Source organism: Ailuropoda melanoleuca, chromosome 4, assembly GCF_002007445.2.
Source record: "Ailuropoda melanoleuca isolate Jingjing chromosome 4, ASM200744v2, whole genome shotgun sequence".
Taxonomy (NCBI): Eukaryota; Metazoa; Chordata; class Mammalia; order Carnivora; family Ursidae; genus Ailuropoda; species Ailuropoda melanoleuca.
In genome coordinates, this window is record NC_048221.1 from 123,500,943 (window position 1) to 123,526,287 (window position 25,345).

At 54.1% G+C, this 25,345-nt stretch overlaps 3 protein-coding genes, 1 long non-coding RNA gene and 2 other non-coding genes across 12 annotated transcripts in view; 1 reads left to right on the forward strand and 5 right to left on the reverse strand.

Annotated features, from left to right (window-relative positions):
- Positions 1–2,660, reverse strand: part of AGBL5 (ATP/GTP binding protein like 5) — a 19,948-nt gene extending 17,288 nt beyond the window's left edge. The window contains exon 1 of one of the 2 annotated variants that reach the window (XM_019808370.2): positions 486–2,660. The gene's annotated coding sequence lies outside the window, so the exon portion shown is untranslated. Of the gene's footprint in view, positions 1–103; positions 445–485 lie in introns of those variants that run through there. The other variant, XM_034659761.1, reaches the window with a different exon arrangement.
- On the reverse strand, positions 628–700 carry TRNAA-AGC. Its single transcript has one exon. It is a non-coding gene; the product is annotated as a tRNA-Ala (tRNA).
- Positions 1,039–1,128, reverse strand: TRNAY-GUA. The gene is given in 2 exon segments: positions 1,039–1,074; positions 1,092–1,128. It is a non-coding gene; the product is annotated as a tRNA-Tyr (tRNA).
- Positions 2,661–5,621: 2,961 nt separating the features above from the next.
- TMEM214 (transmembrane protein 214) lies at positions 5,622–14,693 on the reverse strand. 5 transcript variants are annotated; one of them, XM_002913780.4, is made up of 17 exons: positions 14,487–14,692; positions 13,421–13,620; positions 12,706–12,856; positions 12,271–12,405; positions 11,934–12,016; positions 11,384–11,489; positions 11,190–11,271; positions 10,799–10,900; positions 10,284–10,425; positions 9,859–9,950; positions 9,534–9,582; positions 9,226–9,339; positions 8,942–9,059; positions 8,305–8,401; positions 7,948–8,116; positions 7,662–7,807; positions 5,622–7,436 (listed from the first exon to the last, which is right to left on the reverse strand). In XM_002913780.4, exons 1-17 carry the CDS (start codon positions 14,629–14,631, stop codon positions 7,310–7,312), a joined length of 2,058 nt encoding a protein of 685 aa, XP_002913826.4. In that variant the 5' UTR covers positions 14,632–14,692; the 3' UTR covers positions 5,622–7,309. The 5 variants fall into 5 exon arrangements, with proteins under 5 accessions (XP_002913826.4, XP_034515655.1, XP_034515656.1 ...); XM_034659764.1 differs by lacking the exon at positions 5,622–7,436 and having other exon boundaries at positions 7,666–7,807; positions 9,486–9,582; positions 9,855–9,950; positions 14,487–14,693; XM_034659765.1 differs by lacking the exon at positions 5,622–7,436 and having other exon boundaries at positions 7,666–7,807; positions 9,855–9,950.
- Positions 14,165–21,740, forward strand: LOC117802041. The gene is made up of 3 exons (XR_004625056.1): positions 14,165–14,357; positions 20,987–21,094; positions 21,614–21,740. It is a non-coding gene; the product is annotated as an uncharacterized LOC117802041 (long non-coding RNA).
- MAPRE3 (microtubule associated protein RP/EB family member 3) overlaps positions 19,199–25,345 on the reverse strand; it is a 50,809-nt gene continuing 44,662 nt past the window's right edge. The window contains exons 2-7 of one of the 2 annotated variants that reach the window (XM_034659768.1): positions 23,718–23,845; positions 22,941–23,086; positions 22,129–22,330; positions 20,695–20,849; positions 20,421–20,573; positions 19,199–20,151 (exon numbers count right to left, since the gene is read on the reverse strand). In XM_034659768.1, the coding sequence (XP_034515659.1) occupies positions 20,083–20,151; positions 20,421–20,573; positions 20,695–20,849; positions 22,129–22,330; positions 22,941–23,086; positions 23,718–23,838 (846 nt within the window). In that variant the 5' untranslated portion in view covers positions 23,839–23,845 and the 3' untranslated portion in view covers positions 19,199–20,082. The remainder of the gene's footprint in view (positions 20,152–20,420; positions 20,574–20,694; positions 20,850–22,128; positions 22,331–22,940; positions 23,087–23,717; positions 23,846–25,345) is intronic. The other variant, XM_034659769.1, reaches the window with a different exon arrangement.

Below are 25,345 nucleotides of genomic sequence, written 5' to 3' on the forward strand. Positions count from 1 at the left end.
GGGGGGGCGGGGTGGCATTCTAGAGGGGCTCCGGGCTGAAAGGGGCTGACAAGGGGGCGGGGCCGGGGCCGGCGGGGCCCGCGCTCCACGCACCGCCCCTCACCTCTCTCGGGGCCGGCGATCCCGCTCCCTCTCCCGCTAGCGAGGCGCCACCTCGGGCCCCGGCACCCGGGCACTCCACCCAGGACCCAAACAAAACCCGAGCGCCGCGGTGCCGGGACCCCGCTCTGCCAGGAAACAAGAAGTCTCTCGCCTATTGGCCGCGGGTACAGCTGGCTACCCGCCCAGTAAGGCGCGCTGCCATTGGTCAGCACGCAGGGGTTCCCTCGCACGTTAGCGGGTACCTGAGCCAGTGGCGTTTGGGGGCTCGGCCGGCAGATCCCGCTGGAGGGTTCCACCGTCTCTTCCCAGCGGACGGTTAACGGCCTGCCCGCCGGGAGGAGGAAAACACAAAGTGACCAGGAAATAAACTGGAAAAGACTCACCTGCGAAATAAAAGGTCAATGTGCGAAGCAAGTCATTGCTCACCATGCTCCTCTGTGTATCACAAAACCTTCCTCGGTCAGCGCATCTGCCGCTATTAAGGAATCCTCCGGTGCACGGGGCAAAAAGACAAAAAACCCTGAGTGGAGGATGCGGGCATCGATCCCGCTACCTCTCGCATGCTAAGCGAGCGCTCTACCATTTGAGCTAATCCCCCGCCTGCTCCTGAGCTTCTTCCCTTTGCCTTACAGGCTGTTCTGGGCTGGTCGCTGACCCGAGGATCGACCATAGTAAAAGACGTTTATATAGCAGAATACAGTGGGATCACAGGCAGGATTTTTTTAAAGCAGGCATATCATAATCACACACAAGCCATAGTAACACATATCTTCGCATCTAACCCACAAGAGTGCCGGATTGGATCCTGACTACGAACCGCACATGCGTTTTACCGAACAGCTGCAGTGCTCCTGCAAATGCACAGCGGGCCTCTGAGTGAAACTTTCTCCCTACGGGATAATTGAATTAAGCGGAGGCTAAAAAGGTTGTACGAAGTCCTTCGAGCCGGAATCGAACCAGCGACCTAAGGATTACCGCAACTCATGCCACTACAGTCCTCCGCTCTACCAACTGAGCTATCGAAGGCTCCGCTGATCTCAGCGCTTGCCAGTTCCTCTCTAATACTTACCAAGGCCGCACTATGACAAGATCTAAGAGACTTTGGGGAAGGCTGCCCCCCCCCCCAACACTTTATAGAGGAGCCCGCCCTGCCGAGCCCCTCCACGTCGCACAGAACAAAGGAAGCCGGAAACAGAAGTGCGAGCAAAGGACCTGCTTCCCAACTCTGAACGAAGGAAATGGGCAATACACCTCCCTTCCATTTCCCTGCTTTTTACAAGGCAAACGACTCGGCCCCTCCTCACCCCCCGTGTCTTTCATAGGATTGGGGACGCTTTGAGATACCGTCCGCAATCTCTGGCTGCTGGGCAGCATTCTCCCTGCGCGACGGGGAAGCAGCGTGCTCCGCAGCTGAAGGCGCAAGCCCAGTTTGAAAAGCCGAGGGTTTACTTTCGTTATTTGCTCTATTTTTCCCTTCGGTGTCTCGGGGGCGCCCATAAAATCCTACAGCTCTCCCGACGTGAAGGACATTCATTCATTCGGTCAGTTAACCACCGTTTTGTCAGGACCTCTTCGTTCTGGCTGGAGCATGAGGCAGCCGAACCACCGAGCTGCCAGCGGCGTGCAGGCGGCGCTGTCGCGCAGCGCACAAACCCGGCGGTTCGGAACCGGCCGCCGGCGAGGAGCAGGGCCCGGAGCGAGGCCGAGTTCACCCCGCCGCCCCGGCCCCTACCCCGTCACACCTTCGCGCCTCTTTCCAGGGGCCTGGAATGCCAGCCTCCACTCCTTTGCCCACCAGAAGTTCCTGGGGCTTTGAAACAAACCTAATACCCAAGTCTCCTGCGAAGACTTGCTTCGTGGTCGGGGGGAGCCGGTGTGCGGGGAGCCCCGGGCCATCCCAGCTTTGCGGCCTGTGCTACCCGGAGTCACAGTTGCCCTGCGCAAATCCAGCTCGGGGGATGGTTTCTGGGCGCTCTCAGGCGGATCTTTAAGTCCGAGGTCTCTAATGTCATTGAGCACAGCGCCGCTTGCACCCTTGCGCCCACCCACCACGCCAGAGGCTGACGTCTTCCCACCAATTCTTGGTTTAACTTCATTCTGTTGCCGCAAATTGCTATTGTGTCCGAGAGCGTTAACTTGGGCAGTGTTCTTGGCTCTGTGTTTAGCGTGCTCTCTTTCTTCAGGGGAGGGGATGCTGGGAAACAGAACATACTCAATTATGTTCACTTTTGTGTTTTTAGGGAGAGAGTCACATAACGTACAATTAGCCGTTTTAAAGTATGAACAATTCAGTGGCACTTAGTGCATTCACAGTATGGTGCAAATGATCACTTCTCTCTAGTTTCCAAACCTTTTTTTTTTTTTTAATAACTCTGGAAGAACACCCTGTACGCTTTAAGCGGTCATTCCTCACCACCACTTCCCCCATACCCAGGCAACCACTAATCTGCTTTTGCTCTATGGATTTGCCTACTCTGGAGATCCCGTATAAAAGAAATAATAAAATATAGGACCCTTTGTGTCTGTTTTGTTTCACTTGTCATAGTGTTTTTGAAACTCATCCCCATTGTGTCATGGGTCAGTACCTCCTCCCTTTTGATGGCCGAATAATATTCCATTGTATCATTATACCATTTTGTTTATCCATTCATCTATTAATGGGCATTTCAGTTGATTCCACCTTTTGGCTTTCATGAATAAAAGTGCTATAAACAGTCATGTAGGAGTTTCTTTGTGGGTATATGTATTTATCTTGGGTGTATACCCAGGAGTGGAGTTGCTGGGGTTTATTGTAATTATATGTTTAACTCTTTGAGGAACCGCCAAACTGTTTTCCACAATGGCTGAACCATTTTACATCCCCACCAGCATTATAGGAGGGTTCCAATTTCTCCATTTCCTTGCCAAGATTCTTCTGTATTTTTTTTATTATAGCCTATACTTCAACAAATTGAGCTCCATTATAAGAGTTTTCCTATGCCATTAAAAATTCTTTGAAATCGTCATTCGAATAGCCATTTCCCATTTTGGTTTTACAACAGTTTTATCACAGGGTTCATCCTATTATTGGCCACCATTTACATCCAAATTTCACTTGTTACTACTTCAATAAATATTCTTGCACATAAATCTTTGTCCACACTTCTGTAGTCTCTACAATATATCTTCAGGAGTGGAATTACTTGGTAAAATGGAGTTACTTGGCAAAATAGTATGGAACTCTTAAACCTTTTGATAAATATTACCAAATTATTTCCCAGAAACATTACGCTGAGTTCTAGCACAGGATTCACTGATTATATTATCACTTAAAAATCTTTGGCAAAAGTTAAGTGGTAACTTATTTGAGATTTGCACTTTGCCAATGAAATGGACTTTAAGTCTATTGTTTATTTGCATTTTTAAATGAATTGTCTATCCATATTTTTATTGTTGTGTTTAGGCTTTTCTTGGTTTGTAAGTGTTAACATTAAAGATGTATATATGATAAGCTCAATAAGGAAATGGAGGCCTTGATCAACTTACCAACTAGACCTAACAGACATGCACGGAACCTTCCACCCAACAATAGCAGAGTGCGCATTCTTTTCCCACACACATGGAACGTTCTCCTGGATGGTCCACATGTTAGGCTACAAAACAAGTCTCAATAAACTTAAAAAGACTAAAATAATACAAAGTATGTTTCATGTAAACTACAGACTTTGGGTGACAGCAAAGTCAGTGTAGGTTCACCGATGTTGACAGTGGGGGACTGAGTGAGTGCAGGGAGTGAGGCGTATGCACGTTTTGCTCCATTTTGATGTGAACCTAAACTAAAAAAGTCTATTAAAAATTAATAACTGGTGTGCTAACATAATAAAAACATATATACATCCCACAATGCATCTGAATTCAATGTTTTTATTAATAGGCAGATTATTCAATATTCAACAAGTATTCACTCATACCCTGAATGGTGGAAGCTCCCTCCACTCTGTCCTCAAATTCCTTCTTATACTTCAAGTTCGGGGCAATGAAACTGCCCAGTAAAATGGAATACCACATAGGGAAAAGCGAGCCTTCGTGCCCTCAAGCCCTTCAGGGAGCAGAACCATGAAGAGTATGTAGAAAAGGACAGATCACCCTAAGTGTTCACTTAAACCCAATGTCCCTTAGGAGAGAGAAGACTAAAATGCTCAGTGGCCAGACTACCATTGAAATTTCTGTGTAATTGTCAATCAGGTCCTTCTGGAATAGGGCATCTCTGTGGGAACGCCTCCACCCCAAGGGTGATGGCTTTTGGGGATGGCCTGGCAATGCTGCAGGTGAGTCTAGCAATGCTCTCTGTTCCTGGTAAGCAGACCACCCATCAGGCTGCCTGGCTGTAAAGCCGGAGCTGTAGACTGGGTTCAAATCCAGAAACACGCTTTAAGACTTTTGGAACGAAGTGTTTCAAATGAGTCATGCGCTATAACTTGCAGGCCCATACAAGAGTTGGTAATAACTCAAGTTTATAAGAGATAACCATACTCAAACTGCCTCCTTTTCTGGCATGTTATCTGTGGAACTCCAGCTGTGTGAAAATTAAAGTTACGATGTCCAGATGTGACTCTCTGAGGTGTCAGATTACTTCTGTTCCTCCAGGAACACCGATCATCATAGGGGGAGAGCCCATCTGTCAGCACGAATCTACTCTACTAGTCCACACTGGCTCCACTCGGATTCCTGTGCATTGACAGGTCTGCAAAAGGTGAAACATCTGGGAGTCTGGTTTAGCTTTACTGGGCAACAAGTGCAGTGTTGGGGGGTGTGCCCAGGTGGCTCAGTTGTTAAGGGTCTGCCTTAGGCTCGGGGCGTGATCCCAGGGTCCTGGGATCAAGCCCCCCATCAGGCTCACTGCCCCACTGGGAGCCTGCTTCTTCCTCTCCCACTCCCCCCCCGCTTGTGTTCCCTCTCTCGTTGGCTGTCTGTCAAATAAATAAAATCTTTTAAAAAAAACACCAAAAACAAACAAACAAACAAACAAACAAACAAACAAACAAACAAGTGCAGTGTTGGTACCTCTTCTCTGACCCAGGAAAAGTTCCGGACAATTCAAGTATGGGTCAAACAATGGTGTTTATCAAAGAAAGCCAATTAAGGCGTCCCTGTGAGAAGCTGTGGAAACCCCAGCTAACCTAAGTTGATTAAATGTTGCCCCCCAGGATTCTAGGTCAGAAATGGAACGAACCCCCCAAGGTAAACCTAGTACGTGGCACACTTGAGGCGACGTTCTCGGAGTTGCTGGCTTATAGCAGTCCGGCAGCCTTGGTGATTCAATGTCATCGGGACAGGGTCATCATTTTACTTGTCCTGTGCTGTTGTCAACCCAGGTTCACACCAGCCCCTTCTTCAATTTGCCCTGAATACAGGCCAGTTACAAGGATTCACTCTTCTTAAGAACTGAACCTGTTTGTTTCTGATCGGGGAGGAAGTGAGGTCTTGGGAACCTTGGACACTCCTGCCTGGCAGTCCTAGACCTTAGTTGCCAGGTGGGATTTTTTTTTTTCTGGGAAAAGCGGTCATGGTTACCTGCCACTAGGGGAGCAGGGCTCTGCCCAACGTGAGCCGCTTAACTCTTAAGAGGTAACATAGTTCTGTCCTAAGGAGGAAAGGGAACGCAAATATGAGACGCTGTTGTACTCATGACCTTTGTGTCAAGATTTTTCTACACTTGCTACTTTATCATCTTGCCACTGAGAAGTCGAGGCAGAATCTCCGGGGGACAAGCGAATGGGAAAGTGGTAGCTGGCCATCACCGTGCTGTGCTGGCAGGCGTCTGATGGAAGCAGGAGCCAGCCTGCGGGAGCCGGAGTGGGCAGTGTGCCTTTGGTGCTGCTGAGATGGGAAACATTCAAGGAAAGCAACCTGAGGCGAGAGCGGAAAGCCTGTTCAGCTCTGACTTCGAAGTCTCAGGTGAAACACAAAAAGGGACTTTGATGACAGACCCTTGACTCACGTGTCTCTTGGAGTCCTAAATCTTTCACTCATTGCCTTATAAAACCAATTAATAAGTTAAGGTCCTGGCAAGGAAGAGGACACTACCAGTCACAGACCAAGAATTCCCCTGGGAGACCGTCCCTTGCTTTCCCCAGCTTAAAATACTCAAACTATCAAGGCAAATCTTGGGACATGAATCACAGTGACAAGTGAGACAATATGATTAGGGGAGCAAAAGGAGGGTCTGAACAGGCCAAAGTTTAGAATGATGGGTATGAGCTTTCCCTGCCAGAAGCTCAACTGCAGCCAGTGGCTACAACCCCCAGGAGGCAGGCGGCCAAAGGAGAATGTGCGTGTGCCCAACATTTTGTTGTCCTGTTCACAACTATGGGAATTCCTCTATGAGGATGCAGAGAGGAAAGCTGGAAACCAAATCTGTGTCCTTTATTCCACCTGGTAGGTGTACTGAGGAGCGATTTGCTGAATCCTGTCTCAACAGGCTGCTGGAAGGTTCACTGGGCCCAAGGCACAAACTACTTGGGCTTTGCTCTCCAGACGGATGGTAGGGATGGGCAACGGGGAACAGCTGAATCCTGAGGCAGAGTTCCCCAGCCCTGGAGGGGAGTGGAGAGTAAAGAAGTAGGACCACGATGGAGGGAGCAGTGAGAGGCCTCAAAGGACTGAAGCTGGGCATCCGGAGTTAAGAGGCCTTTCCATCCAGCCCTCTTGTCCAGAGACAGGCACGCCCAGGCTGTGGGCTGAGGTGAAGCTGCCGTTGCCCACCGTGGGGCAAAATTCTTCCAGAGGCCTCTTTCCTCATTTCACTGTGGCTAAAGTCTGGGAGCAGGAATCCTTCATCACAAGAATGCAGCTGTCACTTGGTGGAATCCCACCGTTCTGGAGATGAGCTGTCTGGGGCTTTGGGAAGGAGATGGAAGGAAGTGGAGAGCAGGAGAGGAGAAGGGGCGACAGAGGTTAGCAGCCCGAGGACAGAGGCTGGGAGCTCCATGCAATAGGGCCAGATGAGTGTTCAGTGGGATCAGGGGTAAGAGGCTGAGAGATCTCTGGGCTCAGTCCCCACCAAAGATGGAGGAACTGGGGCAGAGGACACCAGCCACTCCCTAGGAGACAGAACTCAGGCACCAAGTAAAAAAGACACCTATGCGGAACTGCCACCCTCTCCTCTACCCGCCAGCAGTCACAGACGGCCTGCCCCAGACAGCACCGGGGGTCAGGGAGGCAGGGCCTACTGCTGGGAGATCATGGCAAGTGCCCAGTCCAAGAAAGCCACGGTGATGTCCTGTAGGCGGAGCCAGACCCAGACGGCAGCCTCACTGAGCTGTGTCTTCACGCAGTCCCAGGTCACGTCACCTCTGCAAGGAAAGCAGAACATGTGTGGGAGTTGGGAAGCAGCGCTGTGCTGGGTCACAGGGCTGCAGCTCAGACGCGTAGCCTGTATCCCAGAGAGGCCAAGGGACGTGCAAGGGGCGGGGTGGGATGGGGCGGGGCACGGGGAGAGACTGAGCACTGAGCCTCGTCCCTGCGGAGACGGCATGGTGCTCTGGGGCTCCCGATGGAGCTTGGGAGGACGGGCTCACCTGCACGCCTCGTGGCAGTGCTCCTGGGCCCGGGCCAAGGCCTCCAGGAGTACGTGCCACCACGGCAGCAGCACATTCTGGTAAAGAAGCAGGAGCAGCTCCCTCAGAGACTGGAGCAGCTGGGTCAGGGTATCGGGGAGCTGGATCTGCAGTCAAAGCGCAGAGAGTGGAGGGGTTAGAGCGCTGGGAGAATGCATCCTGGCCCCAAGGACTGGCTCCATGTGGAGATGCACCTTCCAGCCCTGGGGAGACCAGCCCTTCCCTGACCTCCCTGTCTCTGGCTTACCCTCTGGAAGAGGCTGGTGAGGCTGTCACCAAACCACGCAAGGTGGGAGGCACAGTGGGCAGAAAGAAAGCTGACTGTGGCATTGGTGTAGGCCCAGGCCAGCTGCAAACCGGGCCTCACCACGGTCAGCAGGTGGGAGCCCCAGGCTGGCAATGTCTCCTCTAGCCAGCTGTGGGAGAAGACGGGGAGAGAAAGGAAGGCTGAGTTTCCTCAGATGGCTCAGCTCCCCAAGAACAGCTGTGGGGCAGGAAGGCCTTAGGAAAGGAAAACTGCAATCATTTCCCACTGATGCTGTCACCACCCTGAACACCAGGCCCTCTCCCTCCCCCCTTTCTCCCCTCCCCAGGAGGTGCTCACCTGTAGCCCCGCAGGCTGTAGGAGTAGATCATGGCACACGCTTGCTGGCCAGCGGGCAAGAACCCAGATGATCGAAGCAACCGACCAGAAAGGGAAGCTGAGTGAAGGGGAACTCTGGTGAGCTGGGGGGTGACGGGGGCAGGGAGTGGGAGACGGACAATGCAGGCCCCAGAGCGGGCCCAGTGAGGGATGGAGCAGAACTCAGAACCACAGCAGAGCTCCAGTCTGTGCCGGAGCACGTTCGCTCCCACTGAGGGATGCGGGCCTGGGGCGCTGAGCCCATTCCTCCTGCTGAGCCCGGTGAACGGGAGGGAGGCAGCCAGGTGGGAGGCAGCCAGGTATGAGGCAGGAAGCCTTGGGTTTGAGGGCCCTCCCGTCTACTTACCGGCTGTGTTCTTAAGCTAATTGCTAAACCTGACCCTCCGTTTCCTCAGGGGTTAAAAAGGAGACAGCACTTACTCAAACAAGACCATAAATACACAGACATTTCTACGTGGGAAAGCAACAGTCCAATCGGAGTTGGTGACGTCGTAGTTGTGGGCGGAAAAGCCTGTCTTCTGTAGCATCAGGGCAAAGCTACACGTGGCTCTGGGCCCCACCCTCACGCCATCTCCCCTGCCTGCCAATTCTTGCTTACCCTGGAAAGAGCTGTGTGACCGGAAGTCGTGGCACAGGAAACCTACGGCAAAGATCAGCACCAACAGGAGTAGCCGTGTCCACGGCAGCCGGTAGCCCCGTGCCTGGTGCAACAGGCCCTACGACGAGAGGGGCGGGGAGCGCCGGTCAGAGGGAGGGGGTGGGCTTTGCCTCCGAAGGAAGAGGGCTAAGCCCTCACATGGCCCCAGAGGCAGCGCGGGCTCTGGAGGTGCTGAGACAGAGGGGCCAGCCAGGTGGGGGTGCGGGAGGGCTGGGCGCTGGCACCTTGCAGGCGGTGTCGCAGGTGATGGCATCCTCCCGGCTGCAGCTGCCCTTCCTTAGCAGCTCCTGGGTGGTAAGCTTGAAGGACTGGATGGTTTCTTGCAAGGACTTCTGCGTCTGTGGGATAAGAAAGTCTGGGTTGAGAGGATAACATTTAGCCTGTAAGGGAGCTCTAAGCCCCCACCCTCCTTCACTGTCCGTGCCAAATGCGCCAGTACAGTGCCTTGTCAGCAAAGGGAGGGCAGCGGTTGAGGGGTACGAACCCAGAACCCAGACGAGGCTCAGCCTGCCATGTCCTCCCAGCTCCTCACCTTCTTGGGAATCTGCTCCCAGGACCTGAGCAGGTGCTCCAGCAGCAGGCTACAGGGAAAGCACAACTCCTTCCAATCAGGGCGCCCACTTGGCCCCTCCCATCCTCCTGTCCCCCATTAGGCCCTGGCTCCTTCACTTCCCTCCCACAGTGAGCAGCTTCCTAGAGGCCACCCCAGCCATGTTCCCACTCAGTTGGAGAGGCACAAACCCGAAGGACAGTGACAAATGTTCCCCTTCTGCTTCTAGGCCAGGGACAGGCTGGGAAGCACAGATTAAGGCTTCTCTGTATGAATCAGAGGTGGGCAGCCCCCCACCCCCACCTGCCTGGACTGTGCCAAGTGCTTGGGGTACAGCTGCCTCCAGACACTGGCGCTGAGGGGGTCCACTGTCAGGCACTCGGTCAGGCTGCTCAGGAGCTGCACAGGGGACAGGAGAGACTGCTGGGGTCCAGGGCTGCTGGAGGGGGACAGTGCCACCCAGGCAACACACCCACCCCAAGGATGGGGAAATCATGCCAAGACCCCAGAAACCTCTGAGAGGCCACGGGGGAGGCTTCGGCTCCCAAGCTAGAGCCTGACCTCGAGGATCACCCGTGCATCCTTTCAGCTCTGCCCTTGTGAGGGTGGCGCAGGAGTGAGGGGCGGTGCTGAGGAGTGAGCTAAGGGGAGGGCCAGGAAACAGGTTTCGCGAAGGCAGGGCCCCTGTCAGCAGGTGGGGACCTCTGTGGCGGCCTGCCATCATTTCCTCACCTCTTTCTTCATCTCAGGAGGGCAGCTGGGGGTGGCTCTGGACAGGAAGGAGGGGAAGTACGTGTGCAGGGTGGATTCCGGCTTCGCCCCAAATGCCAGCACCTTTAGTCGGGGGTAGAGCTGACACAGCTGCTCCTGCAGGCTGGGGTGGGGATGGGGAGGAGAGCCAGACACAGGCTCTAAATGGAGCGATGTGATGTGTCCCTTTGCCTGCCTGTCTCTGCCCTGTCTGCAGGAGGGGAGTCGCTAAGGGCCTTATAATGGCTTTGAGTCTTTTTAGACTCAGAGACTCCTTGGAAAATCTGTTAGAAGTCATGGATCTTCCCCCAGGAAAATGCCCATATGCCAAACACACTTGAGGGTCCATATAATTTTAGGGGGTTCACCGATTCCTTGAACTTGCAGGTTGAGAATCCCAGATTTAGGGTGGTTGGAGAAGGGACAGGAAATATCCTGCCTGCTCCTGACCTGCTGCTGGGATCCTTCACAGCAGGTGTGCCCCAGGGCAGTCCTACCTGGGTGTCAGGGAGTTGTTGGGCATGTAGGCAAAGTCCAGAAGTGGGAAGAAGTCCTTGGGGCCAATCATGCCAAAGCCCTTGGTGAGGTTGGGGTGCATCCTATGGGGGAAAGGAAGAAACAGACTTGTTGCAGACTACCAGGTAGGCTGTGATCCCAGCTGAGACCAACATCTAGGAAAAAGGGTATGAACTCAGTTCCACCCCCTACCCTTTAATGCTTTCCCCCCTTTCCTTCCTCACCGTCACGTTCTGACTGGTAGGAGCTGGTCCTGGTTTTCCTCATAGCTATGGACACCATCACAGCATCCCATTTTGCTCAGTTACCTTGGCCACCATGGGCCTTCCTGGCTGACACCACCCCCTGCCCCCTGTCCCGCCAATTACTCACAGGAGCAGCCGATCCAGGTATGCGATGGCGAAGGGAGACAGAGACTTGATGCCCAGCACAGGCAGCATGATCCCTAGCCACACTGAGGAGACAAAGGTCAGGGAGGAAGCCTCATGCCTAGACCCACTGGGGATGTTAAAGAGGAGCTTTCTGCCTCCAAGACCATCCCTCTTTCTTCCCCACTTCCTGGTTACCTTTCAGTCCTTCAGTGAGGTTGGTAAAACCTGCTTGACCCAGGGCCCACATGATCGTCAGACACTTTGCCGGTCGGCTCTGGTGAGACCTTAGCAGTTCCAGGAACTGAGGAGACCAGTGGGAAAGGCAGGTTGCGACAGGGCAAAGCACCAGGAGCACCCCCAAAGCCAGGCAGGAAGAGATGTCAAAAGGGAGAGAAGGGACAGGCCACGGAGCAGTGCAGCACTGGAGTAGCACGGGGTGGTGATCAGAGCATGCGCTCTCGCACCAGGCTGTGGCCACGCATACTTGCTGCTTAACTAGTTCACTAACTAGGCAAGTTACTGAACCCCTCTGTGGCTCAATCTTCGCATCTATAAGACAGGAATAACAGCGGTACCCACCTCATATACATACAAAGCAGACCCAGAGCAAGGACTGGCGGTGTTAGCTACTATTACTGGTCTTACAGGGGCTTCCACTATCCCTTAATTAGGTCCAACAGTGTAGATTCACCCAGCCTCCCCAGTCCTAGCCCCTCTGGTGTCCCCACGGCCACCCTGAGCTCACCTTGCCCAGGTTCATGGTGGCAATCTTGGGCTTGTCTTGGAGAACGGCCTGGATACAGATGCGGTAACCATGCAGTGACTCCCCTGGAGAGACAGGTGTTCTCAGACCTACATACATTACTTGGTATCCCCAACCCGAAATCTCCCTTCTAGCAGCTGTGAGCCCAGAACCCAGAGCCAGCAACTCCTAACTTCTTCCTCTCTTTCCAAAAGAGTATTGAGATTAGTACGCTTCTTTGCTGAAACAGAACCACCCAGCCAATCTGGAAGTAGGAAAAAGGGAGCAGTAGGCTCCCAGTATGGGGTGGTGCTATCCCTCAGAGGGGGCCCCCTCTCACCTGGTGTCTTATCCAGCTCTTGAAGCATTGTGAACAGACAGTGGTCAAAAAAGAGCTCCAGAGACCCCGCTGCCTTGGCCAGCAGCCCTCGGATGATCCCACGAAGCTCCCGGCTTACCAGGCTGTAGGGATAATCTGGGGCCGAAAGGCCTCTACATGAGTGCTAGGACCAGAAGCTTCTGCCAGCGCTGAGAGCTCTGCTGCACTCCCCGAGAACAGTGAGTGCACGCAGAGGTCCCTGCACTCGGCTGGCATCCTCCCTGTCCCCACGAGGCCCACTTTCACAGCCGTGATGATATGAGAACAGCTTGAATCACGCACATAAATCAGGACAGTGAGGGGCACTGGGCTCTCTTACTGACCAATGTGCTTACACACAGCCCTTTCAGTATTTTCTTGAACTTGTCTGATTTTGAGGGAGTTCGAAGAACTAACCGTGAGTATGCTGGCTTAGTGTGGGTTCACTTAGAGGTGCTTGGAGCTTGTAGTTGAGATAGCTGGCCAGGTCCTTCAACCACACGGATGGGTTCCCAGAGAACACGCTCTGGCTCTTGTCCAGTTCCTTCTGCAGAGCTGCTATGTCCAGCTGCCAGCGACACAGCCCCCCGCCCCCACCGTGGTGAGTTACAAGTGAGCAGAGGGAAACAGGGTAGAGGTGGGAAAATGGTTGAACTAGGTGAAGGTAGAGGAACGAAGGATTTCTGCTTTTAAATGTTAAGTATGTGGAATGCCACAGTATCGCTGTAGCCAGATGTTTAGATAACACAGCACAGCTTGGACTGCTGATCTCAAGGCCCAATACTCTTAAGCCCTTCACATGTTTGAGGGGACCAGGTGGAAAATGAAAGATCACTGCTTCCATGGGGGCGATGAACCACGGCCGTTTCTCCACTCTCTCCCTGGTATCCCTGAGTCTTCATGGCTGTCCTTGAACTAATCTAGGTTTCCCCATAAACTTATTTCCTTATCTATCTTAAATGCAAACATTCTATCCCTTGGGGTTTCTGCCCTTTTCTGAACGCCTCCTCCCAATCAGTACTGTCCCAAGTTTCACAGGTGCCTCAGTGGCCTTCCCCACCTTCTGCTCCTTTCATCTTCTTTATACCTCATGTCCCTGTCGTCTCCCCACCTCAAGTCTAGGTACACTCACAGCTTTCAGTGCCTCTTCCAGGCTGCGGAAGCGGCCCTGCTTCTGGTTTTGGTTGGTGAGGGTTGCCACCTTCTTAGTCTGCTTCTTGCTCCCTGGTTTCTTAGGCTCCGCAGCAGGGGGTGGAACTTGCTCCTTATTCTGCCGCTTCAGGATCCTCTCAAAGCCCCGCTCGTAAAGGGTGCTTGTCGTCTGGATTGGAGCTGGGGTAATGACAGGCAGACAAAAGGTCATGAGGGCCCTTGAGTCATGAGGGTCTCACAGGAACCGTGGTCCCTTCCCCCACATTGTCACCTAATTCATCTTCAGCGAGGAACCTGCCTTAAAACCCCTTCTTGCTGTCATGCTTAAGGAGCAGGCTGGGGAGCCCTCCTACTTCTTTCAGTCATGGCAGCTCTTGAGTTCACAGGCCCTTTCACAGCGATGAGGCATTTCTTTATTAGATCAACCTGAGGATGTGGGAGCTAGGGGAGGGGTCGCATACAGAGGGCTGGCTTCCTTGGTGAGTGGCTACCAGTCCAGGAGGTCAGGACTTTTCCATCTGGGTTCTAGCGTGACAACTCTCTAATCAACAAGTGGCAAGCTTCCCCCACTCCTCCTGGAGACTTTGGGGAAACAGACACCACATACAATGCTCGGTGGGTGTCGAGAACTCCCGAGCGTCTGCCCCGCCCCACAACACTGCTGGTTACTCAAGAAGGCGGCACCGTGTACAACGAAGGCTGCCTCTCCCAGCTCGCAGACACCTGCCCGGGGAGGCCAGGCTAGGGCGGGAACAGCTGGTAGCGCGTGTGTGCAGACCGCAGTCCTCGTCCCCTCTGACATGTGATCTCGGGAAAGGCATCTAACTCCACTGGGCCTCAGTTTACTCATCTGCCAGGCGAGGACAGCTCCCTCCCAGCGCTGTCTACCTCCTGTGAGGCTCACGAGGCAACGCACGGTAACTGACCGGGGGGTGCCGATCGGCAGGAGAGCCCAGGGGCTCGCGTGGCTGCCCGCTACCTCGCCGGAGGGGCAGGCCTGGGGCCGGGTGGCGGCGCGGGCGGCCGGTCGGGGTGGGGGTACTCACGGGTCAGGTCGTATTTCCACACACCGTTCGCCTCCCCGAGAGCCCGGCGGTCCGCTCCGCCGCTTCTACCACTGCCGCCGGCCCCGGGCCGCCGCCCCTTCTTCACCACCTCCCAGCGCCCCCCACCAGCCGCCTTGGCTGCCATGGCTCAGACCCTCCCGCCACTGCCAACTCCCTGGGCTTTCCGGTCCGGCGCGGACGCGCCGCGCTCTGCCACGTCTCCTCGCAAGGCCTCGCGGCGCGTGTCGCCAACCGCAAGGCAACCTGGGACTTGTAGTCTTTCGTTTTCGTCGGGTTATCCCTAGGGAGGGATGGGGTGGGGGCTCAGGGTTCCTTCCCGGCAAAAAACATCCAGGCAAAGATGTTGAGATGAGAGCCTATTGCATTCAGAAAATCTTACTTGAGGGGCGCCTGGGTGGCACAGCGGTTAAGCGTCTGCCTTCGGCTCAGGGTGTGATCCCGGCGTTATGGGATCGAGCCCCCACATCAGGCTCCTCTGCTATGAGCCTGCTTCTTCCTCTCCCATTCCCCCTGCTTGTGTTCCCTCTCTCGCTGGCTCTCTATCTCTGTCAAATAAATAAATAATAAAAAATCTTAAAAAAAAAAAAAAAAAGAAAATCTTACTTGAGCACCTCCTGTGTGAAGGCCACTGCATTGGGTGACTAGGAAATTTAACTGTTTTGGGTTTTCTTTCCTTTATAGCCGTGCTGGAAAGATGGAACGGAAAGTTCTCCTTCGCTCCAGGAAGAGTTTAAAGATTAAAAGCTTTCATCCTTCTAGGAAAGTACTAGCTTCTTTGTTGTTAGTGGTTAAACTTTGAGTTATTGGGGCATAAAAATCTATTGTGGAAGAACAAGGAAGAGGATGGAGCTTGAGGGGGTGGCAGTGTTTGGAGGGCAGAAAATGGAGAGTGGAGACCCCTTCTGATAAGAGAGCAAAGTCTGGGGTTCTGGGACAGTCAGGGCTGTTTCCCCTTCCAGGCAATGGGAAAGAGTGGCTCTGATTTCCACTGCAAGAGGCAGCCCCAAGTCCCAGATGGGGCAGAGAGTAATCAAGAGCTCCAGACCTGAGGAACCACTCCAACGGGTTAGTGCTGACATTCACTCTCCCTGGAGGGCCTTCCACCATGCTTGTAGTACCATGTTTAAAGCATTTAAACATTCCAGCAGAGGAGGATGAGGGACGGAGAAATGAAAGTAATTTATTACAATTAAGGAAATGTGTTATTTCATGTACGCGCCTACATCTGAGGATGAGATTCAAACCTGCCATACTGAGATGCAAGATAGGCACCTTATAGTAAGAACTAATAGAGTCCAGATTCCTACAGATGAACAGCTTGAGGAGTGAGAAGTTCCTTAGGAAGGAGATTAGAGAAAGCTTCCTGAAAGAGGTGGCATCTGAGATGGGGAATGGGAGAATTTTTACTGGTTGGGGATTAGGACAGGTGGAGAGAACAGGCCAATTGTATGGATTTCCTGATTTAAGTGAAGTCCTAGAGGTGGGACAGGACAGGGCAAAGCTGGGAAACTGGAAGCAGTTCAGCATGGTGGTTCTTAATGGGATTTGGGAGGTGAAGAAGATTGGAAAGGGATCAGAGCCCATATGCTGTGGTCTGCTGAATTTGGACTGGGAGACCAGTGAGAAAGTGGCATGAGCCATGGTTTTGGAAAGGTAAATGGGGATATGTGAAGAATGGGATGGGGGTCGGGGGGAAAGGCAGGAGATGGGAGGTGACCAGCTCTTGCTGCCTTCTGCCTGTCCTCCAGCCCCTTCTGATCTGATTGTGGCTGACTTTGCCTCAGGTCACTCTGAGATAGAGCACGTTTGCCAAGGACCATAATTGAACTGATCATGATTCAATTCATTTTTCAGATCATTGGTTTAGCTCTACTCAGAGTCTAACAACAATATCTCCTCTGTACAACCCTTCTGTGTCACATGTATAGTCACAGAGGAGACACTGTTTTCTGAAGAGACACAGAATGCGCTTTCCATAGAGGCGAAGAAGGAGTCTACTCCATGGCGGAGATATATAAAAGGGTGGGAGGGACTTTCTTTGCTGTCTCTCCTCGGATTGATCTGGCAGGTCATTGGCTGTACCTTGACATCCACGGGTTAGGAGTCACTCATTTTTCCTGTAACATTTCCTAAGTACCTTCTCTACTTAAGCACCCGGCACTGTGCTCGCTGGAGCTAGAGGACTTGCCTCATTTGTGAGGAACTCGAAGCCTGTGTGAGAGACAAGTGTGTAAACAGAAAATTACAGTCCATCATCTTACATGTTCTGCAAGAAAGACTCGTAGTATGAGGGTCCTGGGAAGAGGTGGAGGAGGCGGCAGTGGCTTTAGATCTCTGACTCTGGTGTTCTAAGAGCAGCCTTAGACACTAGCCATGGACGTGGGCTGGGGCAGGTACCCACCCACATGGGGTTTGAGGGAAGAATCAAAAGATGTGGGGTCAAAGACGACAGGTGGGTGTCTAGTGTGGGGGCAAGAAGGGTGAGCTCACCGAAGAAGCACAGTCTGACCTACTGCATTAGCTTTCTTTTGCTGCTGTAACAAATTGCCATTAACTTAGTGGATTAAAACAACACAAATTTATCATCTTAAAGTTCTAGAAGGCGAGAGTCTGTCAGAGTCTCACTGCGCTAAAATACCATGTCTGCAGGGCAGTGGTCCTTTCTGGAGGCTCCAAGGGAGTATCTGTTTTCTTGCCTTTCCCAGCATCTAGAAGCCACCTGTGTTTCTTTGCTCAGGCCCCTCCCATCTTCAAAGCCAGACACCGCAGATTGAGTCCATCTCACATGGCATCACTCCGACCTCCTCTTCTGCCCCCCTTCCACTTTCATGGACCCTGTGATTACATTGGGCCCATCTGGATAACCCACCACACTCTCCTTATCTTTTTTTTTTTTTAAGATTTTATTTATTTATTCATTCGACAGAGATAGAGACAGCCAGTGAGAGAGAGAACACAAGCAGGGGGAGTGGGAGAGGAAGAAGCCAGGCTCATAGCGGAAGACTGATGTGCGGCTCGATCCCATAACGCCGGGATCACGCCCTGAGCCAAAGGCAGACGCTTAACCGCTGTGCCACCCAGGCGCCCCAACACACTCTCCTTATCTTAAGGTCAACTGATTAGTGATTTAATTCCACTTGGAATCTTAATTCCCCTTTGCTACGTAACCTAACCTGTTCCAAGCTCGGGGAATTATGACGTGGATACCTTTGGGGGGAGGCATTATTCTGCCTACCACACCCACTTTGCCGGCAGGGTGAGGTCTTGGCCTGAAGGTGAACTTTGGGTAACACAGAACAACTCCTTTATCCTTTATAGTATCTCTGTAGAAAAATGGAGGGAAAGCCCTTTAAAATTAGGCAAGGGAGGGGCGCCTGGGTGGCTCAGTCAGTGAAGTGTCTGACTCTTGGTTTTGGCTCAGGTCACGAGCTCAGGGTCCTGGGATGGAGCCCCGCGTGGGGCTCCGCACTCGGCGAGGAGTATGCTTGTGATTCTCTGGCCCTCTTTCTCTCTCTCTTAAATAAATGGATAAATCTTAAAAAAAAAAAAAGGCAAGGGAATTAAAAATCATAAAAATCAATAAAAGCAGGCAAGGAATTGTTGGGGGAGAAAAACAGATAGAATAGGGCCAGAAGTATCTATGTTGGGGTGGGAGTCAAAAGGAGGAGGTGAAGTGAATGAGGGATGAACAGACACGAATTGCTTCTTTAAGGCTTCTATCTGGAGTCGTCAGAGAAAGGGCGGTGGTCTGGAGGAAGTGCATGGAGCAGGGTCACAAAAGAAACATGGCCCCAATTTGATCATATTCAGGATGGTGAGGAAACACCTACCAGGACTACCAGCGTATAACTAGAGAACATTCTGGAGGTCACACTTCTGTGGTCTTTGGGGATGAGCGCTGAATCATGAGCCAGGAGGTCTGAATTCTAATCCAGATTTTTACCACCTTGAGCAAGTTGTGTCACGTCCAGGCCTCAGTCCCTTCATCAGTAAGTGAGGGAGCCAATCTAGATGATGGTTTCTTTGAGCGGGCTTGGTTCGCACATTCGTTTCAGCACCCTTGGTCCCTGTTGGGCTTCCAAGACATTCTTACTATGGCCCTTTGCTGGGGCACACATCAGGAAGGTAGGGCTGTATGGATGATGAGAAAGTCTTGCTGACTCCTGGTTCCCATTAGAGCTTGTTTCACAAAAGGAACCACTCAGGCCTTGCTGTCCTTCTGGGCTTCAGCACTCAGAGCTGCTAGCTCTTTGTAACCCACTCCACTCTTTCCTTGTCCCCAGCTGGATTGCTGTTGGGAGGGGTGTGCACTTTGACCCCGGGGTGGGAGACAACATGTGTGGCCTGACTGGCCAGAAGGAGACTGAAACAAAGCATCTTTTGGGAGGCCACCCTGTTACTCCCCCCACCCCCAGCCACCTGACTGGGCTGCCCATTGTCACAGCCATGGCCCCACACTTTGTTCCTCCCCAGGGATTGGGGGTCGTGGCCTCCATGTCTTCCTTCCCTTAGAGGCTGGGGACCAGTGTTGAGCGATGGGGATGAAGTCAGAGTTGGGCTCTGAGGTCAAGTGCCCATGGCAGTTTCCAGGCCTGACAGAGGGTGGCAGTGGTGCTGTGCTCCAGGGCCACCACTTCTGGAGAGGAGAGTGCTCAGGAAGAGAGAAGCATTGGTGAGGGAGACAGGGCATGGACTTTTACCACACAAGTTTATTTAAATAAAAGTGAACACAGATGCAGGCTGGGTGGCCCAAGGGGATGGAGGTCGGGGAGGAGGGCGGATGGAAGGCAGACATACAGGAGGGTCCGGGCAGAGTCTGTGTGGTATGAACCGAGCCGCGGGAGGAGTGGCTGGGGGCCTCGGAGCAGTGCTGGGCTTCAGTGCTGGAGGCCGGGGGCTGAGGGTGGGGGCGCCTGGTGCCAGGAGGTCATTGTCATCCCTCACATGCTCCCCTCCCTCTCCATGACCACTGGGGCTTAAGGCACCCCCTCCCCAGTCCCCTCATCCCTCTCCTGACATCAGCCTTCCCCTCAACTACTGGGAAGTCAAAAGACAAAATAAATAAGAACGGGTGAGTCCTGCCATGGCTCCCAGCAATGGGGAAGGGAAGCCAAGCCAGGCACACTGCCCTGGAGCCCCGTGCTGTCAGCCCTGGGAAAAGAACAGGTAAAGTGCAAGGAAAATCCAGTAAGTAAAAATATACCAATGACTTTGTCAAATATACAGCTGCTGGCTGTCAGGGGAGCAGGCGGCTGGCTGGGGCGGGGGCAGGGGGCAGCAGCGCCCCCCCCCGGGAAGTGTTGGCCGACACAGCGTGGAGACAACGGAAATAAATAGGGATATGGAGGAGTGGACAGAGGCCTCGCCCGCTGGGTGCCCGCAGCACGGGGCCTCTGTCTGCTCACCTGGCCCATCCCCGCGAGCCCCGCTCCTTGCCTGACTCCCCAGCGCCGTGGCACTGACGCAAAGCACCCGGCCCGACAGGACAGGCTGCAAGGAAAGGATTATAATGTGGGGTGGGAGCGGGGTGGGGAGGCACGGGAAGCCGTGCAGTCAGCCCGGGCTGCGGCCGCCCTCAGTACTCGTCCTGGTCTTCCTGTTGATGTTCCTCAATCTCATCGTCCTCCGGGGGTGCAAATCCTTCCTGGAGGGCGGGAGAGGAGAGGGAAGCGGTGAGCCAGGCCGGCAAGGCAGGGAGGGAGATGGCTGCCTGGGGCTCGGGAGAAAGGGCCAAGTTCTAGTCCCACCTCCCCTGCTAATCTCCGTGTGGCCTTGGGCTCCGACTTCAGCCGGCTCTCCTCACCGTGTTCCCTCAGGCCCCTCGGGGGCTACCCCTTGTGGTCTTCATGGGGCAGGATGGGGCAGGGCCCCATGGGCCTGGGACGGGAGCGGGTGGGTGCAGGAAGAGCTCACCTCAGTGGCATAGAGAATGCCAATGATGCCCGAGATAACCGGGCTGTTCTCACTTTCGTGTTCCTGGCAGATGAGCTCAATGTCTCGAAGTTTGCTGAAGTAGAAATCACGCTCCTTCTCCAGCCCGTCCACGGTCAGCTTCAAATCCAAAAGCTGCTCGGGGACAAGGTAGAGTTCAGGCCAGAGATCCCTGCCTCAGACTCCCCTTCCTGTCCTGACAGAGGCCTAGCTTTTGTTGAGGGCTCTCTCAGCGGCCCGCGCCCACCCTACTCACCTGCTGGTTGAGTTCAAGAATCTGGGCATCAGTCTCATGGCCGCCATTCCGGGCTGACGGGGGATTCTTCCGGAGGATGCAGGGTGGGGCCACATTGCTCAGCCGACCAGAGGTCTGCATATTTTTGGGGCCTGTGGGGGACGTCCTCTGTGGAACTGCCCGGGGGAGAAAAGTCGGATGGGGCCACATGAGCCCACAGCTCACGTGGCATGAGATGGCCTGGTGTGACGGCTGCGGGGGCAGGCCCATGCGAAAGGCAGGCACTCTAGCCCTTCCCTCTTCTCCCACTCAGGAGGGCCGTCTACATCCAGGCCTCAAGCCATGGCCACACTGACACCACAGAAGCTGGGCAGCTCTTTGGCAAGCCTGGGAGAGCTGGGACTTCAGGGAAGTAAAGAAGGTATGAGGTGTGGGGAGGGAGGAGAGCTGGCCTGAGGGGGAGGTGAGGGGAACTGGGAAGGCGAATTTGGGAAGTGGGGCTGGGAGGGTTGGGCCTCTAGTCCTGTCAGCCAGAGTCTGAGGCAGAGCAGCTGGTGCAGGGTCTCAAATCTGGCACTTGCTGGGTCCTTCCTACCAGAAGCCCCACCCTCCCTGCGGGTGACTTCAGTCTCAGGCTCCCCGCCTCAGGATGGGCTCTGTGCTCTCTGCTGGGCCTGACTCAGGGCCCCCGGCTGCTCCCCCACAGGCCGGGCATGCTGTGGCCACTTGTCTTCTAGCTATGGCCGCTCCCTAGTCAGAGCTGGCTGCTTCTAACGCAAAGCAAGCAGGTGAATGGGGGCAGGCCCGGGCGGGGCAGCAGCGCAAACGGAGGAACAGCTCTGCTATGACGGGTTCAGATGCTGGGGCTGCCCCTCTCTCTTCCTCTCCCCAACCCTCTCGTCCCCCAAAGGCCCTACTGCTTCTCTCCCTTCTCTTCTAGAACCCAGACAAAGCCTCCTTTCAAAAGACTCATCTCTTGAGGACTTCAGGCTATGGGCCTTTGGAGTCGGGGAAGATGTGATCCCAATGGGGGAAGCTTAGCAAACTCCCGTCCCGGGGCATCCAGTGGGCAGGGGGCAAGAAGGGTGTGTGCTGCTGGCACCAGGCCCTTGGCCTGGGGGGACCTGGACAGACGAACCATGCCACATGCCACCCCGTCATCTCGAGGCAAACAAGTTAGCTCACGCTACCAAAGCAAGGGTCCTGGGCCTTCCACCGCCACTGCCCCCATGGCTGGTGCCGGTGGCTCTCCGTCTGCAGCAATCTTTGCGGCCCTGTCCTCCCTACTGTGACTCCCCCTGGTCTAGGCGGGCAGCAGGCGGCGTCATCTGAACTCCGTGATAACAGTCTCCTCTAGGCTGGCAGGGCCGGGCCGGTGGCCCAGGGGGCACTCCTGGCTGTGGAGCCCTGCCGGCCCGGCCCCCCACACTCCCTCCCCCAGCTCGGGCACGTTACCTGCTGTGCCAATGAGTTTCTTGGATTTGTTGAAGATCTGATCACCTGGGTTAGGAGGTGGCGCTACGTCCTGGCCCTGCCGCGCCAGCAGAGGGTTGTAATCCTTTCCATCATAGTTTGCGTCAAAGAATTTCTTAAACCACTGAATAAACTCAAAATTATCTTGGAATTTTCCTTTCACTAATTTCTCTACTGGAATTATCTGAAATAGACCACACAAGCAGAGAACTTTAGCCACCTGTGAGCTGGCCGCTGCTCTCAGGAAAGCCAGCCCCGGGGCTGCAGCGGCCTGAGCCTCCTCCACAGGGGGCCCCTCCCGCGGGCCCCGGAGCCCACAGCCCGGTTGTGGCCCAGGCCTGCGACCCAGGCCTGTGATCCAGAGACGGCCCTCTCCTCCCGGCGCGGGAGGCACAGTGTGAGGATGTGTCCCTTGGCGCTGCCGTGTGCATGTGGGCTGGGGGCTGCTGGAACCAGGGGCTGTGGGCCACTGAGGCAGCAGAGTGAGCCCAGAGACTTTTCGTAGGCCCTACAGAGAAGGAACTTAATAGGAGCGGTAGACTGAGCCTTGGCTGCTGAGCTGGATAGGGTCCAGAGAGAAGGAAGGGGCAGGAATGTCTTCAGGATGGGATGTCAAGTGTGGGGTTTTCCACCATGCCTTGAGCTGGGGGAACATTCCCTCTGGAAAGTAGGGGGGTGGAGAGAGGCATGAGAGCTGGAATGACCCCGGCGGCCCCTGCCGCCCCGGCTGGCGGGCCATCTTCTTCCCCAGGGTCACACAGCTCCTCAGGGCCCCCAGGAGCGCAGGCACCTACTTTGTCAACACCCATCTTCTTGAAAGCTGCTTGCAGCACCTTGAAGTTGTGGATGTACTCATGCTCTAGTTTGGCCTGGAACTTCACCTTCCTCAAGTGCACACAGCCGGGGAAGAGCATGTCCATGAACTGGCAGTAGGCTGCCCCTGTGGGGAAGCTCGGCTCCATGAGGGGGTCCGGCCGCTCCCCTGCCTGGGCTCCTCGCCTTCCCTTCCCCAGGCCCTCTGCTGGCCACTCCCCCAAACTACCCAGTCTCTTCCCTCTCCTTGTCCTGGCCAGATTCCAGGAATTCTAAGAGCAATCACCCTGGACTGATGCGGTCCCGTCCTAGCACCACACCAAACACCGCATATACGGCACTCCATCCTACCAGCAGCCCTGCCATGTGCTCTCCATTTTACAGACTGGAAAACTGAGACCTAGTGATTTGCCCAGGGTTGGGCTGCAAGAAGAGCCGAGCTTTGGGCCCCGAGTGGAAAGACCGGACCTCAGGCTATTTTCCTCCGGCCTCACTGCCTGTCCTAGCTCTTGATACGGGGCTCCCCGCCCATTCCTGCAGCCCTTCCCTGAGCCTCTCCTGCTCTTCACTTTTGACCCTTTCCATTCCATGAGACCCTCATTTCCATCACCTCCAAACACTCTGACTAGTTTAGGGCTCTGCAGCTCTCCTCCTTAATCCTGATTACAAACTCCATTGTCTCCTGGCGCCATTCTGCCTCCCACCTTCCCTCCCCTTGCCTCCAGCAGGGCCCACTCTCCCCACTCCCAGGCTCCTACCTGAACAGAGCTGTTCTATCTTGGTATAATTGAGGTGCAGGGAGTCATTGACCCATGCAAGCATATCATGGCGACTCAGATTTTCACTGGTCACGGATGTGGAGTACACATTGACGGCCATACCCCAGCTGCAAAGAAAGAAGACGGGCAAGGTCAACCCCCCGGGGTCCTCGTGCTGTTCTTTAACTGTAAGGAGAGAAAGAGCCAGATAATCCCTGGGGGAGTGGAAAGCATCTTCCTCTAGACCAGCCTTGCAGTTTTCCCTCCTGGAAAACTCTTCAGGCATTTCACTCTTCGGCCATTTCCCGAGTGTCTACTAAGTGCCAGACGTGTACTAAGGGACTGGTGACGCAGTAAGATGTGCTCTCTGCCTTCAAGGAGTTTACACACAGGCACATCCTTCCAGAAGGGAGTGACAGGGCAGAAAAAGCACACACACAAAGTTTCCAGGAGGCACAAAGGTGGGAGTGATCTCTCCTGTTTGACAAGGTCAGCGAAGGCTTCAGGGCAGAGCTGCTAGAGCCTGAGAGCACCAGGAATTTTCCAAACATACAAGGGAAGGGGTAGAAGGGGACCGCAGGCCCAAGGACTAGCAAGAACAAAGGCACGGCTTGTTCCCTGGGGAGCAGGTTTTTGTGTTGGGGTGTGGTACAATGAGGTTGGCAGGGACAGACTGCAAAGGGCTTTGTTTTCCATGAGGAGTCTGGACTTTCTGTTCAGACAACGGGAAGCCATTAGAGGATTTTAAGCAGGCGGTAACCTGACCAGATTTGTGTTGTAGAAATTTGACTAACCTTTGCCTCTCCTTTGACTTCAAACCCCATATTTCTGTGGCAGGTGGCCTGCTGGCTGACCCATAGGGACCTAAATTCTGCTTATCGAGAACCTCCCCTCAATACATGCTTCTGCTCTTGTATTCATTATCCCAGAGAACTTCACCACCAGTCACTCGGTCACGCACGTTAGAAACCTGGGGGTTACCCTCCATAGCCCTCCTCCCCCGCATCCTCATATCCAGTCCCGCAGCTCTGCAGTCTCAGTGTGCCCTGCTCTTCCCACCTCTCCTGCTGAGCTGGGGGTTACGCATGCGCACTCTCTGGCCAAGGCCAGCAGTAGCCTCCTGAAGGCCACCCAGCCTCCAGTCTCTCTCCGAGCACGTCCCCAACGCTGCTGCCATCAGTCTATGTAAAAGCAGCCTGAACCACACCGCTCTGCACAGTCGTCAGGAACAGACACCCACTGGCTGAATTTGCCTTGCAGACTCCAACTGTTCAGCACTCGCAGTGTTGGAAACATTTTTGACTTAGTGCCCAGTATTTTAACGTTGGGACATTTCACACAAACGACTTGAGGTTTCTGGCTTCTTTTGGCAACCCTGGGCCTTTGTTCCTACACAGCCACAGTTGGTGGGAGGTGGGCAGGGGCGCCCCCTTCTGGCCAGTGGATATGAGCTCCTCCTTACCCTCCCTGGCCACCCCCAGCCGCTCAGGGGGGCCAGTGTCAGCTGCTGTTTATCACTGACTTGCACTGTTAAGAGGGAAATATATCTTGTAACTAGGTCTTTATCAGAAGTGGAGAAACAGAAAATAGACAAAGGCACGGTGTATTTTGAGAATTGTGAGAGTGCT